We start from the raw sequence: 20,679 nt of genomic DNA, 5'->3' as shown, positions 1-20,679 counted from the left end.
CTGCAATGACCTGTTCTTCCTTATGAGGGTCTTCTGGCTTTGTTCACTTTTCCCTCAGCTTTACAGTCTGTCTATTCAACAGTATGTAGTCTTGGTCCCTAGATTTAAAAAGGGGGTGTATAAAAGAGGAAAATAATGGAGGATGGGGAGGTCAATAGGGAGTTAGAAAGAGAGAAGTGTGAGAGGGAAAACAGATATGCATACCAACTATCAGGTGAGAAAGAGACACAGGGCCGGGAGAGGTGAAGAAAGACACATAAGAAAGATTCCCTAAGGAGTACTGATAGCTACACAGCGACAGGCCAATAAAATCGAGAAACAGTGTAAGTCAGAAGGTAAACAACAGACGTGATCTAAACCAACAGTTACAATGATAAAATCATAAGTCAAAATAAGCGAAAGAGAGAAGTGCGAGAGGGAAAACAGATATACATACCAACTATCAGGTGAGAAAGAGACACAGGGCCGGGAAGAAGTGAAGAAAGGTAAGAAAGATTCCCTAAAGAGTACTGATAGTTACACAGAGACAGGCCAATAAAATCAAGAAACAGTGTAAGTCAGAAGGTAAACACCAAATGTGATCTAAACCAACAGTTTCAATGATAAAATCATAAGTCAAAATAAACGATCAGACTAGAGTCACTTCTCTGGTCTCCAATTCCGCCCTCTCCCTTTTGTTTTTTGTTGCAGCGTAGGGGTGGGCCTTTGTCTCCTGTTTCACACTGTTGTCTTAGGAACTGAGGTAAAGTTTGTTGATAGGTGGGCGGGGTAATGGAAGTCTCTGCCTGGAGAATAGCAAGGTAGTTTAAGCAGATCTGTTTTTCTCCACTTGGTCTGGGTCCCCCGGCTTGGGGTCTCTCACTGAGTGCCTCAGCCAGGGTGGGCCTGGAGTTCCAGAGTGCCAAAGCTCCAAAGGGCAGGCAGTGGGTGGCGAGAGTGGCTCTGGGCCCCCCACAGGGTACTTCAGCCAGGAATGGGACCAATGTCTCTGAGGGGTGGGCGTCCAGAGCCTCCCTGTGTGACCGGTGACTTGGTGCCGGGTGCCGGGCTGGAGACAATGCAGCTGGGGAGAGAGCCGGAGGGGGCTGGAACCGAAAACTCCCACGTACACAGTGGAATAGCAGCGGCAGGAGGCTGCAATATCTGGCCTTAGGAAATGAGGTAAAGTTTGTTGATAGATGGGCGGGGCAAGAGAAGTCTCTGCCTGGAGAATGGCGAGGCAGTTTAAGCAGATATGTTTTTCTCCGCTTGTCTGGGTCCTCCGGCTTGGGGTCTTGCACTGAGTGCCTCAGCCAGGGTGGGCCCGGAGTTCCAGAGCTCCAAAGTTCCAAAGGGCAGGCAGTGAGTGGCGAGAGTGGCACTGGGCCCCCTGCAGGGTACTTCAGCCAGGAATGGGACCGGTGTCTCTGAGGGGCGGGTGCCCAGAGCCTCTCTGTGTGACCGGCAGCTTGGTGCCAGGTGCCGGGCTGGAGACAATGCTGCCGGGGAGGGATCTGGAGGGGGCTGGGACTGGACACTTCCACACATGCAGTAGAATAGCAGCAGTGGGGGGGGGGCTGCAATATCTGGCCCTGCGTGGGACCGAAGTTCCCGGGCCTGGCACCAGCACGGTTGGTGGTGGGCTGGGGGATGGAGGAAGAGAAGTAATAGCCTTTTTGGGAACTCACGTTCAGAGAATCTCACCAGTTCACCTATGCCATCGCCATCTTGCTTCCAAGCCTATAAGGAGGTTTTTATGTGTGTCTATGATAGCTGGTAAATAATTCCATCTAATTAGCATAGCAAAATGTAGACCACATAAAAGTGACAATGACAATGTTTGAGGTACCTGAGTCTATATTTGGAAATGCAGTTTACTTGACTGTCTAAACAGAGGTGTTGTCATAGCTAGTGGACAAAATCCAATTACACCTGAATATTTTTTCCTTTAATTATTTCAAATTATTTTATATTCCAAGGTGAATAACTTATTTTAGATTTTTGGATGCTACTATGAGTATAACTTAAACATTGTATATTTGCTAGTATTACCATATTTTTTCCAATGAGAATTTGAATAGGTTATTTCAATTATTGGGCTCATATAAAGCTATATGCTATAGCTCATGACAGAGAAAAGTTGTTTTGCGTAAAATCATTTTTTTTCAATATTATCACATCAATTGTGAAGATAAGCACAGCCAGATCTAGTTTGAAACATCTCTTTTATAATTGTGGGTCTTATGAAATAAGGAATCAAGATTTAAGTATATATAGGCATTACACACGCATACATGAGCATTTGAAGGACAGTTTCCTGAGCTTGTTCATTCAACATTGCATTTTAACAAACATTTATCAGATGCTTTCTGTGAAGCAAGCAGTGTTCTTGGTGTTGCAGTGTTATCACTGAATAAAAATTATCAAACTTTCATGCTCATGATATTTACATTTTAGTGTGGGAAACAGGTGATGAACAGATATAAAAAGCTTATAGTAACATTGTAGTGGTTGATAAAAGTTAGAAAGAGACATTATGATTAATGTTTAGAGAATGTCAGGGGATGTATGTGGTATGATGTTTGCTAGTATATATTGGGGCATCAGGATAAATCTTGCTGAGAAGGTGGCATTGGAGCAGTGACCCAGTGAAGTGTGAAGCCAGCCTGGTGGATATTTGGTATAAGGTAGTCCAGGCAGAAAGAACCACCACATTCTCAAGTGGGATCTTCCTGCCACACTGCTTGGTGTTCAGAAAGGTGACAAGTGTGGCTTAGAGCTGACTGGAGAGTCATAGAAAATGAGATTGGAGAAGTGGCCAGTGGTCAGGTCATGTAAATTTTTTGTGGGTTATTTTAAGGACTTTGGGTTTTATTTTAGAAGTGATGGGAGATTATTGTAGGATCTTGAGCAGAAGAAACCATGGAGGAAATAGTAATGATATCTAAACATTTACTTATTTTTCTCTTAATATCCCAAATGTTTTCTTATTATCCTGGTCTCAAAAATATTTTCATAAAAAAAAAAAAAAAAAAAATCCACTATTTTCTTCTCAAGCCAATCACAGTGATAATTATTAAAGAAGCAAATGTCTAAAAACAGTTCTGCTTTAGTTTTATTGCCTTATAAAAGAAAATGTAATAGAAATTTAATAAAGTAAATAAAATCAAAATAGCAAAAACATGAATTGAAGATTTTTAGTGTGGAGATTGTACATAGTTGTGGAAGCCAAGAAACAATTTGGAACTCTACCTCTATCTTACTATGGGAACATTGTGATTTAATAAGTTTTCCCTAAAAAATGTATAGGAGTTGAGGGAAAGGGGAGACTTTCATTTATTGATTTTTTTTTAGCACTCAACATATACACAGCTTTTTAAATATTAATTTTGTTTCAAAAAAATTGAAGCAAAAACTGTCAGGAATAATGTAAGAAATATACAAATCTATCATAATTGAATATTTTAATGCCCTTTTCTAATTTATTGTTAGAACTACAGGAAAAAAAGATTAGGATATAAAAATTTGAATAAAATTATCAACCCCTTGACCTGAATAATATTTTCAGAACACTACATCTAACTTCAGAATGCACAATATTTTCAAGTGTATATGGAACATTAGTCAAGATCTTAATAAAATTCAAGTCTAAAATTTTCCAGAATATAATTTCTGGCAAAAATGAAAGTAAATTAAAAGTTAATAAAAATAAAACTGATAATGGCCTCACATATTTGGAAACTTTTAAAAAATGATTTCTTTACCCTTAGGTGAAGTTAGAATCAAGGGGAAATTAGAAAATATTTCAAACTGACTTTTAATAATAACATGCAAATATTTGTGGGATGTAGCTAAAGCACTGCTTAGATGTGGAATTTCAACTTTAAAATGCTAATGCCAGAAAGGAAGAAATATTTAAAATCAATTGAGTAAGTATCAACTTTAAGAACAAAAAAGAACAAAAGTGTCTTTTGTATATGTTTTTTACAAGTACCAAGAAAGATATTACTGTCGTCTTTTAGATGAGAGAAGCAAAGTCATTTAGAAACTTCTTAAAGATCACAGAGCTGATAGGTAAAAGAATCAGCTTGAACCTAAATTTGCCTCTATAATTTCAAATCCATCACAGCTGCATAATCTTTACTATTTTTTTCAATTCTAAGAGATGATGAGAGTTAAAAGATGAGATGTGAGAGGAAGTGTTAGGCATGTTTCAATGAAGACATGAGGAAAAGAGGGGCTATTGCCTTCACCGTACCAAAAAGACTCTGTTGCTGCAAACCCTTTCTGTTTATTTTTCCTCATAGATGTTGCCACTCTATAAATATTGGTCATATCCAGAATCATTTATATTTAGTACTGTCAGGAGTAAAGAATGCGAATTTTGTCAAGTTGGGTAAGAAGAAGGAGAGCATGTGCATCTGTGATCTAGAGAGCCTAAAATTAACAGTGGTGAGAACCACAAGAAGGCCAATGGGTAAAAGAGACAGAACCCTCAAAGATACATGCAAGGAAATGAGACCCTGGAGTTGGAGACCATCATACATAGAGGTCTATTAAGAAACAAAGCACTGAACACTGCATGTTCTCATAAGTGGGACCTGAACATTAGTCACATTAGCACAAGGGAGGTATTAGCAGTTGCTGGGCACTAGCAAGAGTTGGGGTACGGGAGGGGGTCATGTAAACAACACAAAGAGTACCTGGCCTCCAACCAGGGGAAGTGAAGATCAACTAGAGGCCCAAACTTCACCTGCATGCAGCCTACTTGTATAGTTAATCCTTACTTGTCCCCTACATCTCTATAATAAAATAAAATTTTTAAAAATGTAATACTGTTGAAACATAAAAAGTCAAAAAATAAAAAAAAGAATTTACTCTGTGCTTTTAAAGTAACCCCTTGACAGAGATATGCCTGTATTCCTTACTTAAACTTTGATATTTAAATAAATAGGTTTAATTCAAGTTATCATATAAGAAAACACTGTATTCATTTGGATTAATTGTAAATGTGTATGTGTGGTGAGAATCCTCAAGTCACTGTTGCCTCAATTAGATGTAAGATGTGGTTTTCATGTGAAAATCCAGGAGTAGATATTTCAAGGTGATAGGTTGCTTGGCAGTATGAGGGATTCAGTTTCTTGCCAGCTTTTTGCTGTGTTATGAGTGATTTTTTTCCCCTCAAGATTATCTAACATTCTAAAATGCTTGCTGGTTCTCTGGACATTGTATTTCAGCAGAAAGCAATGAGGAGAATGGAAAGGATGGCACTCACCATCTCTTTAATGCCATCCTTTGGACATTGTATATTGCTTACATGCTTGACTTAGTCCCCTCAGGTTGGATTGCAGCCTATGGTGAGAGTTGGCAAATAAAGTTGTTCTTCTGAGCAATCACATACTAGCTAATGACTGAATATTCTATTATGATGGAGGAAAAAGTGAATGGATATTAGGAGTCAACTTGAAGCCCACAAATTCAAATGGTTAAAATTCACACAGAAGCAAAGAGCACATTGGTCATAATGTAGCTATGGTTATCACTAATTCTTGCCATAAATCATTAGTAATGATATATTTTTTACTGTTTCCATTGTTTACTTCCACTTATAATACTGCCAAATCAAATGGAAGAATGAAAGTGATCTGTTATTTTTATCTTCCATTTTTTTCTCTCTTTCCATAGGTATCACTACAGTTCTGACAATGACAACTCTGAGTACAATTGCCAGGAAGTCTCTACCTAAGGTTTCCTATGTGACTGCGATGGATCTCTTTGTTTCTGTTTGTTTCATTTTTGTTTTTGCAGCCTTGATGGAATATGGAACCTTGCATTATTTTACCAGCAACAAAAAGGGAAAAACCACTACCAGAGACAAAAAGCTAAAAAATAAGACCTCGGTATGTTAAAAACATTTTTGTTTCATAAACTCTAATTTTCTTAGACATGCTGTTTTGAATATTCATGTTGTATTTGTTTAGAGAAATAGGAGTGCTTGAGGCACCAAAGCAAAAGACAAAATTAAGATGCAATTGGAGTGCCGAACATTGCCCACTGAGAAAAATGTATTCTATTTTTCTAATATTCCCTATTGGCTCACCTGTGTAAAGAGTGGCCTGTTATGTTCAGAATTTTTTCACAAGTGGTAGCTTCTTTGTATCCAAAATATTATTAAAGATTTCTCTTTGATTCTATTTTTGTGTTAAGATTTGAATTTCTAACAGGGAAAGGTCCACAAAATTAACTTATAGTGATAAAGATCCCTCTTTAATGTGAGCATCCAGCTGTGTTTGAAAGTCACTGCTGTAAAGTTCCTTTTTTGCATATTTATACTTTTCTCTCTCTTTCAATCGTATGTCTACTTTATGTTATATCACATCAAGTTTGTATATTAAAATTGATTCTACTGATTCTAATATTTACGTGTGGATGATTGACTGTAAATTTTATATTAGCAATTACATCTATCTGAAAGTAATATCTAACATTTTATTGAGTGCTCTAGACACTCCTCTGAGTATATTTTAAGGGCTGAACTCTGGTGAATTTTGCTTTCAGATTTCCAAAATATTCCAACAAAGCACAACACATTGCTGGTAGTGCAAATTTGATAACTTGCATTATAGAATTAGCATCTAACTCTCTCAACTTGACATCATTTTTGCTTATTTATAATATATCTTGTAGGATGTATAATTGTGGCCCTGAATGAACAAGCCATCAATGGGCAATAAGAGCAACTGTAATAGTCATTACTTAATTTTTAGATAAAGAATAATGAAGGCTTTCTACCATTTTCCTTCCATCTAAGCCAAGTATCTTTTCTGGATATTGCACTTCATCATTTACTCATCTATAGCTATATTTAATTACTAACTTGAAATTTTTACTTCTGTAATTTAAAAAATTATTTTATTATAGAGATGCAGGGTGCAAGTAAGGATTAATTAAACAAGTGGGCTGCATGCAGGTGAAGTTTGAGCCTCCAATTGGTCCTCACTCTCCCACGTAGTGGACCAGGTACCCTTTATGTTGTTATGGGTCCCTCCTCCTTGCCCCAGCAGTGCCCAGCGACTGCTGATCCCTCCTTTGTGCTAATGTGATTAATGTTCAGGTTCCATTTATGAGTGAGAATATTGGTATTTAGTTCTTTGTTTCTATGATAGATCACTAAGTATCATGGTCTCCAACCTTATCCAATTTGCTACAAAGTCCATAATTGTGTTCTTCTTTATGGCTGCATAATACTCCATTATGTATATGTACTACATTTTCTTTATCCAGTCTACTTTTGGTAGACAGTATGGTTGGTTCCATGTTTTTGCTATTGTGAGTAGTGCGGCTATAAACATGCATGAGCAAATGTCTTTTGGTAGAAAGATTTATGTTCCTCCAGGTATATTCCCAGGAGAGGGATTGCTGTATCATGTAGAAGGTCAATTTTTAGTTCTATTAAGAATCGCCACACAGGTTTCCATAGAGGTAGAACTAGCTTGCTCTCCCACCAACAGTGTAGAAGCATTCACTTTTCTCCTTACCAGTGCCAGCATCTGCTGGTTTTTGATTTATTAATAATGGCCACCCTTACTGGAGTTAGGTGTATCTCATTGTGGTTTTGATTTGCTTTTCTCTGATTATTAATAAGGCTGAACATTTTTTCATGTATCTGTTGGCTGCTTGTATATCTTCTTTTGAAAAGTGTCTATTCATGCCCTTTGTCCACTTTTAATTTTTTTTCCTTTCAGCTTATTTGAGTTTCATGTAGACCCTGGGTGTTAGGCCTTTGTCAGATGCATAAATTGCAAATATTTTTTTTTCCCATGTTGTGAATTGCTTCCTCATTCTCTTGAAGGTTTCTTTTGTTGTGCAAAAGCTTTTCAGTTTGATAAGGTCCCATTTGTCTTAGCTTTTATGGTATTCACTTCTGAGGATTTGATCAAGAATTCGTTGCCTACTCCAATGTGTGTAAGAGTACTTCCTATGCCTTCTAGGATTCTTATAGTTTGATGTTTTACATTTAGATCTTTGATCTATTTGGAGTTGACTTTTGTATATGGTGAAAGGTAGGGGCACAGTTTCATTCTTCTACCTGTGGTCAGACAGTTTTCCCAGCATCATTTGTTAAATATGGTCTAATGACCCCAGTGGTTGTTATTGATGGCTTTGTTGAAGAAGAGTTTGTTGAGAGACCAAGTTTTTGCTTCTGGAATCTCTGTCCTTTTTTATTGGTCTATGTGCCTATTCTTATACCAGTAACAGGTTGTTTTGGTTACTGCACACTTGTAATAAAGTTTAAAATCTATAAGTGTAATACCTCCTGCTTTGTTCCTTTTGCTGAGATTTTTTTTGTTATTCATGTTATTTTTTATTTCCATATGAATTTCTGTATCATTGTTTCCATGTCTGAGAAAAGTGATGTTGGTAATTTGATGGATATTACATTGAATCTGTAGATCGCCCTGTGTAGAATGGACATCTTAACTATATTGATTCTTTTGATCCATGAGCATGGAATGGTTTTCCATTTGTTTGTGTCACCCTTGCTTTCTTTGAACAGCATTTTATAGCTATTGTTGTAAAGATCTTTCACTTCCCCAGTCAGGTGGATGCCAACTTACTTCTGGAAATTTTGATTGGAAATGTTTACAACAAAAAATCCAGGCAATGGTCAATCTCACGTCAATTATCCAATTTCATTTAAAGAATACATAATTTAGTTTATATATTATTTAAGGAGCTACTACCAAAAGATGGTTGCTCTAGGATGGCAGCTAATCAGCTTGACTCCAAATCACATGATTCTTAGCCATGGTTCCCTTTATTCAGTCCTTATTAAGAACCTCCATATTTTAGGCACTATTCTAAAATAGTTACTTAAGAAAAAGATCTATATGTTAAGTCTTTAAAATTCAGCATCAAGCTCAGGCTACAAAATATCACTGGTGGAAAAATAGGGAATAAAAATTAAATGATAACTTTGAAGATAAAAATGGCCAATAGCAACAGTGAAATTGACATAATTGACCACTTGGGTGTCAAAAAATATTTTCTTTAGAGACATTCAAAATAAAGTTCTATAGTCTTTTTTCTTTGTTCAGTTATGTACTTTATGAGTTCTTTCAGTACTAAATGACATTTTGAGTGAAAAACCAGGATCAGTAATCAAATCTGACTCCCTGAATGGTTCAGTGTTTGCCATATGGTCATGCTAATCAGGTAAATCAGAATGTACTTTTTTGAAGCATAGACAACTCTGCTTGCTAGTGTCTCAAGTCCTCTGTTTAAGGCATTTGTAAGTTCATGTTTTTCTTTTGTTCTATACCAGAACAACTAAATGTGCAATCTAGACATGGAGCTCTTGTAGCATATTGCTATTACACCTCTTGTCATTGCTTGGAATTTTATCCTGTCCCTTTCTCTTTCTCTCTTTCTCTTTCTTCTTTCTTTCATATCCGCATTTTCTTTAACCGACTTAAAATTCTGAATAGTTTTAAATCCAGAATTTTCCCCTTTTATTCTGTAAATTATTTATGGCAATGTTTTGACCAAGACCTTGGCTAGAGTCACTGAAAGGTCAACATATCTCTTGCTAAGCAAAACTAAAATCCCTTTCTTGACACATCTTTGACTGTTTAGCTGTGGATCTCAGAATATCTTGATTTATTTTTTTTAGAAAGAGATGATATTGGAACAAAATAGATTTGTAGCCTGAATGAACCCTCTAAAAAACATAAGTTAATAAAGATACTGCCTACCTTACTCTCCACATGAAATATTGGACTTGCTCTCTCTCAGTCTTTTGGCATAGCTTTCTCTTTCCTTCCTTCCTTTTGCCCTTCCTTCCTTCCCTCTTCTCTTATTTCTATATTTTCCTTTTTTTTTTTTTTTGCACATGTCAATGACATTTTGGATTGGTCCGTATTCCTATCCAATATATTTCTGTTCTTTTATTAATTGGCCTTCATTAAGAATGTGATTTAGATGTACTTGTGCCAACATTTATTTTTAAATCTAAGAAGTTAGGCTAACAATGTTGAACTATATAATTCAGACCCTTTATGAGACAGGTAAAGTATCACAAAAAGACTATAGTAGTAAATTAGCCATCACCAACTAAAGAGCTGAAACTTGAATATTCAGCCCATAAATTATTAGTAATTATAAGAACCATCTTATAGCTACTCTGGGGCTTGGCATAGTCATTTGAGGACAGAACTTATTTATTTTTTGACTCTTGTTTTGATTAAAATGTAAAATGATATAATTTTATTTTGTACCAACTATGGTGTAGGCACTTTGTAGATAAAAGAGATAGACTGTATTCTTGGCTTTCAGGGATCATTAAATTTAGTTGTGAAAAAATGCATAACAAGTACAAACTTAAGATAATGAAGTACAATATAAATAACAGTCCAATATAAAAATCAAAAGTAAACAGGTTGTGAGGGACTTAACGAGATGAGCAAGCCACTTATGCTTTTGAGAAAGCATATTTTTTTACAACTATACATAAGAAAAAAAAATCTCATATTTTATGAAAACATTATATATAAGTTTGTTTATTTGTTTGTTTGCTTATTTATTTATCTTTGGGTCAGAGTTTCCTTATGCCACCCAGGCTGGAATGCAGTTGCACACCCATGGACACTGCAGCCTCAACCTTCTGGATTCAGGCAATCCTTCCACTTCAGCCTTCCGAGTAGCTGGAACTATAGGCATGTGACCACCATGCCCAGTTATTTTTCAAATTTGTTGTAGAGGTGAGGTCCCGCCAAGTTGCTCAGGCTGGTCTTGAACCCCTGGGCTCTGGCAATCCTCTGTCTGCCGCCTCCCAATGGGTTGGGATTATAGGTGTGAGCCGCCACCCCAAAGCCCAAGCTATGTGACTTTTGCCTAGCATCCAAGGCAGTCTTGAGACATGATCTATTATGGTCTGTGAAACACTGATTTAACAGGATCATGGTGTTGAAAAGAACCTTCCACTAGTGTGGTTAACAGTAGGGTAGGAAAGCTTCTTTTTATTTCAAGTGTAAATCAGCTATTCATAAAGAATGGAAACTAATTCTTCCAAAGGAAGTTTGTCAGAGAAAATTCCAGAGAAAGTGTGACTTCACTGAAGTAATTACTTGAAGAATAAGTTGCAACTTTAAGAGAACAAATTAGGAAGAACATTTAAGACACAGAGAACCATTTCAACTGGGTTGAGGTTTCTATAAGAGAATAAAAAGTAGACTGGCATATGTCCCAACTTGTGCTGTCCATATAGTAGACACTGGCCACATAAGGCTAGGTTGGGTTAAATGAACTAAAATTAAACAAAATGTAATATTCAGTGTCTTCGTAGTATCAGTTGCATTTCAAGTGCTCGATAGCCATGTGTATGTAGCTAATGACTATCATATATTGGACAGTGCAGAAATAGAGCATTTCTGTCATCACAGAAAGTTCTGTTGGGCAATACTGGTCTAGAAAATAGAAAACTTCAGAATGAAAATAACCCATGTTTAGGACAGAAAAGTGGTTTATGGCCAGGTTATGCAAAGTCCTTCGTGTCATACTAAGAATTTACATTTTGTTTTGTTAGTACTGGAGAGTCACACACTAGACTTTATGTTTTTCTTAAGAACAAGAATAAATGGCAAAAGTGGAAGAAAAATACATTTGAAACTATTTCAATAGTTCAAGAAGTAATATACTACTGATAGCCAGAACCAAGGTGTTAGTATGGAGATAATCAAATAATTCATGGAAGATTTTTTTTTTCTTTCTTTTTTTGTTTTTTTTGTTTTTTGCCCTCAATCCTTGCCCACAGCTCCTTCTTAGCAAAGGAAAGATCTTCTTTTCAGTCAAGGCATATCTATTAAATAAATATTCTTCCACCCTTTAGAGCACTAGAATTATGAAAGACTGTATCAATCCACAGTTTCAAATATTGTAAAGATTCTTTCCTGTAATAGTGCTTGGCAAATCTCCCAGGAGGGATTATGTGTTATTGGTGAAATGTGAAATATAGCAAGGAGGTTTCTTAAACACAAATGTAAAGAGTCAGTGCATGCGGGATGTTTGCAACAGATAAAGTATCCATTTAATATCAGTTGTGACAATGGTCATGTGATGCTTCTCTGGGGGTGCATAGAGACCACCAACAATATATCTTTTTCTGCTTTGGCTCCCAAATAACACTCCTTCATATTTTTATTTCTACTGAAGACAGTATAGACTGTCACAGCCGAAAGGGACCAGATTAAACATGGAGTGAAACTTTCATTAAAAAAATTAATTTTAATCATAATACAGGTGCACAGTTGAAACAAATGAACATGTTGAACAATCCATAATAAAATTCTCTACCTGACACCCTGTGTCCCAAATCTTAGAATAAACCACATTATAATTATTTGTTATTACTTTCCTCAGAGAATTATTTTTGTAGTACTTTTAATACCTTGAGTATTAAATTTCAAGGTATCTATAACTCTATGGTTAAAAAAAGATTTAAAAAATTGTTCTTCTCTTGTTTTCTTCCTATTATCTCCCTCAATGTTTTTTTTTTGTTTTTTGTTGTTGGTTTTTTTTTTTTTTTTGGTTTTTTTTTTGAGTTGGCGTCTCACTCTGTCGCCCAGACTGGAGTGCAGTGGCCGCTTCCGGCCACCGCAGCCTCGACCTGCTGGGCTCCGGCGATCCTTCCGCCTTAGTCTTCTGAGTAGCTGGAATTACAGGCATGCGCTTCCACGCCCAGCTGATTTTTTGATTTATTGTAGCGATGGGGTCTCGCTGCCCAGGCGGGTCTCCAGCCCGCGGGCTCAGGCAATCCACTCACCTTAGCCTCCCAAAGGTGTGGGATTACAGGCTGAGCCACTGAGCCCGGCTCCCTCAATGTTTTATCTTACCATTAATAGCTATTATATTGGTTAATTTTAAAATTTTGCACTGTACTCTTAAATCTCTGCTTCTGAATTCATCCTTGTGACTAATTCTAGTGCCAATATGATTACTATTCTTTGCAATAAACCTTTTTGTTTTCGTACCTGAAATTTTTCATGATGTATTTTTTTAAGAATCAGTATATTTTCTGGATTTTGACCTCATTCATTTCATTTTTACTTAATATTCCTATCTTTTATTTCTGATAATTTTCTTTGTTCTTTGTTCCAATTGAGTTCTATTTTCTCTTCCAACATTGTTGTTAGTTTGATTTTTTTACTTCATTGGTTAACCATATAATCCAGACTAAAAACAAATTATCAAGTATGTTTTCTCTATACTGTGAGAAATTTCCCTAAGATTTTATTAAAAATGTTTTCTTTATAAAATTAAAATAGCCTCTTGAATTGTTGAGAGGTCTTACTTTCTAACTGTTCTCCCTCCGTTTTCCCTTAAATAGATCACTATCTCCTCAAGTATTTGAGTATTTAGTATTTGAGTATTTAGAAGGTGTAAGGTTTTCTTATATTTTCTGAACTATTAGTTTGTAAATCTGGCTGTTCATCTTCACTTTTTTCTGTTGTATTCTTGACTTACTTCAGAAGTTCTCGATGAATGCTCCCCAATAGGCGCAGTAAACTTGGCATAACTGTCAATTTTGCACCAGATTTCACTTTCATGTGGTGTTTGGGGAGCTTCCAAACGTACACAAATACACTCGAATGATAAATAACAGGATGTTGGTGCAATACTAGGACATTCCAATACCAGCCTCAAGAGCCCTAATCTTCTCTTGGATACTGGGACATTGTAATAATAATAATTAGTTGTATTAGTATTTTCACCCTAGTTGACTTTATTTTTCTCTCTCATTCTGCATATTCAGTTTTGACTATCCTTCAGATAAAAACGAAAGACTCTAAACAATGTTCTTTTGGTTCAGCCAGCAGCTATTAAGCACTAACAATGAGCCAAGCATTGTGCTGGGTCCTGGACATGCAGTAAAGAGGCATAAGAAGACTCTGCCCTTGGGACCTTCTAGTTGAGTGAGGGAGATTATGTCCCTCTTCCCTCTCCCCTCCCTCCCTCCTTCCCTTTCACTTTTTTCTCTATCTTTCCTCCCTCCCTCCCTCCCTCCTCCCTCCCTCCCTCCCTCCCTTCCTTCCTTCCTGGTTTTTAGAAGTTATAGAGTTTAATAGTGAGCAAACTCATGTATGTAGATGTGGTATAGTTCGAAGATGCACAGCTGATCTGGAGATGGATGTTTTACAAACAACGTGTTTCCATCATAGTTATCACTCCCATTCTTCCTACATTAGAGTGAGCCTCTAGAAGCTTTGATGGGAAGTGGAGCTTCCTCACTCATATTTTTATTTCCCGAGCCTGTCTGAGATGTCTTCCTTTGGTCTGTTTTATCAATTGGCTTATTTTCATCTTTTTTTTTTACTTCAGAAATTTATCCCAAATTGTAACATGCTGATTGGACAACTCCTCATCACCAATATCTAACTCCTGTCGATTTTCCATACATAAGTGGCATTTATAATTTTTGAACATCCCAACTGATAATTAAACAGGATTTTGTGAAGGAGGGGTAAAGATAATCAGTGCTTAGCTTGGCATTTCAGGTGTAACATTTTAATGGGAAATTAATGATAGTAATATTAGTATTGTATTATATTAATAAGATCACTTAATGTTACTAATTATATTAATAAGATCACTAAATGTTACATTTAATAATGCTAATAATATTAAAATATGGTATACATAGTAATTATAAGTAAAGGCCGATTTATCACTTAACATTTATTTGATATTAGAATGTCTTGGTGCTTAAAATATATTTTACATATTTATTGTATTAGTATGTAATATTTTATTTAATATATAACTAAACACATATGTATCCTAATAGAAAGAATATGATAGATTTAACAAAATAGTAAGTTTAGCTGTATTTTTAGTGATTTTGGAAAATAATAAAAAAGATATTTTAAAAAACCATGCCGGCGGTGGGGATACACTTAATCAATAAGGGTACCTAATCTCAAACCAGGTGAAGTGGGGACCAAAGTGATGCCCAAACTTTACCTGTACAATAACCATTTGTATACCTAACCCTGAATTGTACCCATTTTTAAAATTAAAAATTAGAAAAAAAATTCACTAAAGTAGAAGGATATCCTATTCAGTTATGTTGCTTGTTTTTATATTGCTTTAATTAATTTATTTTTTTCAAAGTTTGCTTTTTTAAAGGGGTAATAGAGTTTTCCAGAGCATGTACAAAGTTCATTACTTTATACTTTCAACATTCATTGAAGTGTAGTGTCTTGCAATTTGTGAATTTGGTATTTTAGGGAGGAGGTGGCAGCAACAAGAAACTGGAAAATTGTCAATTTAAAGTGTCATTGCCACAGACTATGATATTGACCACCCGAAATTAATCTATTTTCTTAATGAACTGCTTGCAGTTTTTCCCATTTTTGTGTACTTTAATATTTAATCGTCCCTCTCATGTACAATTTATATCCTCTGAAAAACACATATTTCCATTTATGGCAATACTGAGAGATATATGGAATGTGTTTTCGGCCAGATAACCTTAAAATTGCCTGCTAGCAAACTTTTATTTTAATTATTTTTCACTCTGATTAGCATATGAGCATATGCTGTTTAAATATTAAGTGACAAGGAAATGAACACCAATTTGTCTCTTTTTTATATGTTATTTTAGTGCTGCATTAAAATTTAGGAATCTAGCTAACTATCCCCAAGTGTCATCCTCAAAAGATCTGTCATTAACATTTAATAATATACTGTCTCTGCTTTTTATGATATAGCTGGCAAGTGTAGTCATGAATTTATTTGTATTTAGGACATTGCTTCTTATCTTCAAACTGCACATTTTGTCACTAATATGAATATCATGACCCACAGAATATTTTTATCTTTTAAAAATATTGCTAAATGTAATTATTTGTTTTTTTTTTTCATCCGCTGAATTTTCAATATTTAGTGATTTGGATTCTATTATTCCTTTTAGAAATAAAATGGGCTTGAATATAGGCCCAAATTTCAAAGAAATTCTTATTTTTTGTGAATAATTTAAAGATATTTTAGGCCAGGCTCGGTGGCTCAGCCTGTAATCCCAACGCTTTGGGAGGCCGCGGTGAGTGCATTGCCTAAGCACGCGGGTTTGAGACCCGCCTGAGCAACTTGGTGAGACCACATCTCTACAATAAATCAAAAATTAGCCGGGCATGGTAGCGCGCGGCTGTAGTTTCAGCTACTTGGAAGGCTGAGGCGAAGGATCGCCAGAGCCCAGCAGGCAAGGGTGCAGTGGCACTTCAATCTGGGCGACAGAGTGAGACTCCAACGCAAAAAAAAAAAAAAAAAAAAAAATTAAATAAAATGTTTAATCTTTATGCCTTTTTTTTAAATTTCAAAATTTTGGATGAAAACATTTATAGACATTTACATTAAAAGAGTACAAGTTCAGGTTACAATAAAGCCACTGATTATAATAAGCTGTAAGATTCATATCTTAAGATAACCTTTAAAATATGCAGAGTTCTGAAAAATAAAGAAATGCTAAAACTACAATCTTATTTTATTTGTCATTTTATTCAAGGATTCATTAATTTTTTTTCCAGTAACACTTTTTATGAGGTCCAGGATTTCATTGTTGCTATTAATATTGTTTGTATGTTTGCATATTGTAGCATATATTTTGTAATAAATTGTGATATATCTCATCAGAAGTCAATACAGCAACTAGAATAATAATATTACTTACTGGCAACTGAATACTTGCTATGTTTCAAGTGCTTGGTGATTTATACCCATCATACCGTTTAGTAATCAAACAGGTCTATAGTACTGTTATTGTTATTTTCGTACAGCAGAAGACTCTGAAGAGCCTATCTTAATGTTCCTTAATATTCTGGCTCTGCTTGATTTATAATACTTTTAAAAATTATTTTTATCATTTAAGTATTGTAATACAATGTAACACATGTTCCAAATAATCTTGATTATTACTCAGCAAGACGGAGACTAATCATTTTACATATGTTACAAATGTTACTTATTGTAGCTGTCACAAAAATCTGGTGCTAATATAATTCCAGTAAGCAGGATAGCTACATTGGTGGAATGAGTAGAAGTCTGAACATCAATTTTTCCCAGATCTGAGTTTTCAACTCCAGCACATTCTGTCATCCAAATATGGTGCCTTGCATTTATCCACTGCTACAAACCCCATAGCTTTTTGGTTTTTTTTCTGTCCTTTGCAATTTCTCAAATCTTTCACATTTTCAAAACATATTTTTTACCATTTATTCTCATTTTGTATCAAAACAAATAACATAACACAAAATAGCATAACATATAATAAGGAAATGTTTATAACACTGTAAATGTTATCGTGTAAAATATTATGGAAATTAACACTTCATTTTAGAATTAGATTCGCAATTATTAATATTTTAATGGACCAACTTAGTTTTTTAAAATTATATGTTCAGGTAGCACATGTGCAGGTTTGTTATGGAGCCTCCTTTTTTGAAGCCCCCAGGGTTTATTATTTCCATCTTAATGTCCATGTGTACCCGTTGTTTAACTCACATTTATCAGGGACAACATGCAGTACTCGATTATCTGTTTCTGAGTTATTTCACTCAGGATAACAGCCACCAGGTTCATCTGTGTTGCTACAACAGAGATAATTTCATTTTGTTAAATGAGTACATGGTATTCCATTGTGTTTATATACCACTTTTTTCATCCAGTCATTAATTGATGGGCACTTAGGTTGATTCCAATACTTTGCTGCTGTGAATAGTGCTGTGATAAACATGTGAGTGCTGGTGTCTTTTTAATATAATTATTTATTTTTTGGGGGGTAGATAATAGTGAGATTGCTGGGTCAAGGGGTAGTTCTGTTTTTAGTTATTTGAGAAATAACTATACTGTTTTCCAAAAAGGTTGTACTAGTTTACATTCCTACCAACAGTTTATAAGCGTCTTTTTCTCTGCATCCTTGTCAGCATCTATTATCTTCTGATTTGTGATAATAGCCATTCTGACTGGTATGAGATGGTGTCTCATTGTGATTTTCATTTGCATTTCTCTGATTGGTGATGTTGAGTATTTTTCATATTTTTTTTGCCATTTGTATGTCTTCTTTTAAGACACATTTGTTCATATCCTTTGTCCACTTTTTAATAGCCTTATTTGCTTTTTTCTTGTTTGAGTTCTGTTGATTCTAGATATTGATCTTTTGTTGGATTCATGTTACAAATATGTTCTCACATTCAGTAAGTTTTCTGTTACTCTGTTGACAGTTTCTTTTGTTGTGCAGAAGCTGTTTAGTTTAACTAAGTTTCATTTGTCTATATTTGTTTTGACTGTCTTTGCTTTTGAGGCCTTAGTCATAATTTCTTTGCCTAAGACAATATTCAGAAGAGTTTTTCCTAGATTTTCTTTTAGAATTTTTATAGTTATAGGTGTTGATTTTAATTCTTTAATTCATATTTAGTTATTTTTTGTACATGCTTAGAGATAGAAGTCAAGTTTTATTTTTCTGCATTTGGCTATCCAATTTTTCCAGCACTATTTATTGAGTAGAGTGTTCTTTCCTTGCTGCTTATTTTCACTGACTTTGTTGAAGATCAATTGGTTTTAAGTATGTGGCTTTATTTCTGGCTTCTCTATTCTGTTCCATTGGTCTACGTGTCTATTTTTGTACCAATACTGTACTGTTTTGACTGCTATAGCCTTGTAGTATAATTTGAAGTCAAGTAATGTAATGTGATGCCTCCAAATTTGTTTTTGTTTTGCTTTGTTTTTGCTTAGAATTGCTTTGACTATTCAGGCTCTTTTTTTGGTTCCATAGGAACTTTGGGATTTTGTTTCCTAATTCTGCAAAAAGTGACGTTGGTAATTTGATAAGAATTGCATTGAATCTCTAAATTGCTTTGGGCAGTATGGTCATTGTAACAGTATTCATTCTTTCAATCCATGAGCATGGGATGTTTTCTCCATTTGTTTGTGTTGCTTATGATTTTTTCATCTGTGTTTTGTAGTTCTCTTTTGTAGAGATCTTTTGCCTCCATGGTTAAATAAATTACTAGGTATTTTTTTTTGTGGCTACTGCAAATGGGATTGAGTTCTTGACTTGATCCTCAGTTTGAATGTCATTGATGTATAGAACTGCTACTGATTTTTGTACATTGATTTTTATCCTGAAACATTACTGAAGGTATTTATTAAGCCTAGGAGTCCTTTAGGTTTTCTAAGTGTAAGATTATGTCATTCACAGAGACAAGTTGACTCCCTCTTTTCCAATTGGATACCTTTTGTTTCGTTCTTTTTCCCAATTGCTCTGAAAAGCACTTTCAGTACTTTGTTAACTAGCAGTAGTGAGAGTGGGCATTTTCATCTTGGTCCAGTAGGAGGAATGCTTTCAGCTTTTTCCCATTTAGTATAATGCTGCCAATGGGTTTGTCATATAGAGCTTTCACTACTGTATGTTCCTTCGATTTCTAGTTTATTGAGAATTTTTATCATGAAGGAACATTGGGTTTTATAGAATTCTTTTTCTGCATCTAAAGAGAAGATCTTATGTGTATGTGATGAGTCATGTTTATTGATTTGCATATGTTAAAACCATGCTTGCATTTGGTGGGTCAATGCTCTAATGGTATAAAACACATTTTACCTTTCAGAGGTATTCTTTTGCTGCGTAACTTTTGGAATTAAAAAAATATGTATTACAAAGTAAATTATAATCTAAAAACAAGTTAGAATTGAAAATGCTTGATTTATTTGAAACCAAGATCATTTTTTATTACATATTCGTCTTTTAGAGTTTACCTTGAGAAGGCAAATCGTTCTTTCTTTATACTTACTTTTTGTTTCAAAAACACGTTTATTATTTTACTCAGATGTCTTCTGGTCTCCATCCTGGATCCACTCTGATTCCCATGAATACCATTTCTGTGCCGCATGGAGAGGATGATTACGGGTATCAATGCTTGGAGGGTAAAGATTGTGCCAGTTTCTTCTGTTGCTTTGAAGACTGCAGAACAGGATCTTGGAGGGAAGGAAGGATACACATACGCATTGCCAAAATTGACTCTTACTCTAGAATATTTTTCCCAACAGCTTTTGCCCTGTTCAATCTGGTTTATTGGGTTGGTTATCTGTATTTATAAATTCCATTTCCTAGGCAAAAATTGTAAGTCTGGCTAAATTCAATATAATCTTTTGTACTTCAGTAACATGAAGTTTAATTTTTAAATGCAGAGAAATCAATGGTTAAAAATGTGAATAGTACTGCAACTATTTTAAGGTCTTCATCAGTAAATAAAGTAGCAGCTTTTAGGTTAATTTATATGACACTGATTAGTTGCAAAAACTGGTATATTAAAAATAGTGTTATATATTTTTACTTAAAATATTTTTAATTTACTTATATCATTATGATTTTAAATTGGTGATTTCTACAACTCATATTTTGAAGATGGGATGATTTAAATACATATTTTCTTTAAACATGATCTATCATTTTTGCAATGAGAGATGATTTGTAATTTGATTTTTTCTTTTTATTTGTATGCCTTATTTGAAGTACAGTTAGTCAAAAACATAAAGTTATGGTTTTCTGGGATTTATTTTCAAGATGCTTTACTCCCAAAAAGAAATGGACTCATTTGTAAATTATCAATTACACAAAATTTATGAAAATTTTACCTATCTTTTAATCCAATC

At 34.9% G+C, this 20,679-nt stretch overlaps 1 protein-coding gene across 2 annotated transcripts in view; it reads left to right on the top strand.

The window, feature by feature from the left end:
• The first annotated feature begins 5,663 nt into the window (after positions 1–5,663).
• Positions 5,664–20,679, top strand: part of LOC110594425 (gamma-aminobutyric acid receptor subunit gamma-1-like) — a 16,350-nt gene continuing 1,334 nt past the window's right edge. Inside the window, exons 1-2 of one of the 2 annotated variants that reach the window (XM_021706150.1) lie at positions 5,664–5,879; positions 19,854–20,403. In XM_021706150.1, the coding sequence (XP_021561825.1) occupies positions 5,685–5,879; positions 19,854–20,123 (465 nt within the window). In that variant the 5' untranslated portion in view covers positions 5,664–5,684 and the 3' untranslated portion in view covers positions 20,124–20,403. Of the gene's footprint in view, positions 5,880–19,853; positions 20,404–20,679 lie in introns of those variants that run through there. The other variant, XM_021706151.1, reaches the window with a different exon arrangement.

This window comes from Carlito syrichta, unplaced genomic scaffold (genome assembly GCF_000164805.1).
Source record: "Carlito syrichta isolate Samal-C Ts95f unplaced genomic scaffold, Tarsius_syrichta-2.0.1 Scaffold315293, whole genome shotgun sequence".
Lineage (NCBI taxonomy): Eukaryota > Metazoa > Chordata > Mammalia > Primates > Tarsiidae > Carlito > Carlito syrichta.
The sequence above is the reverse complement of the archived record's forward strand: the minus strand, read 5'-3'. Positions and strand labels throughout refer to the sequence as shown.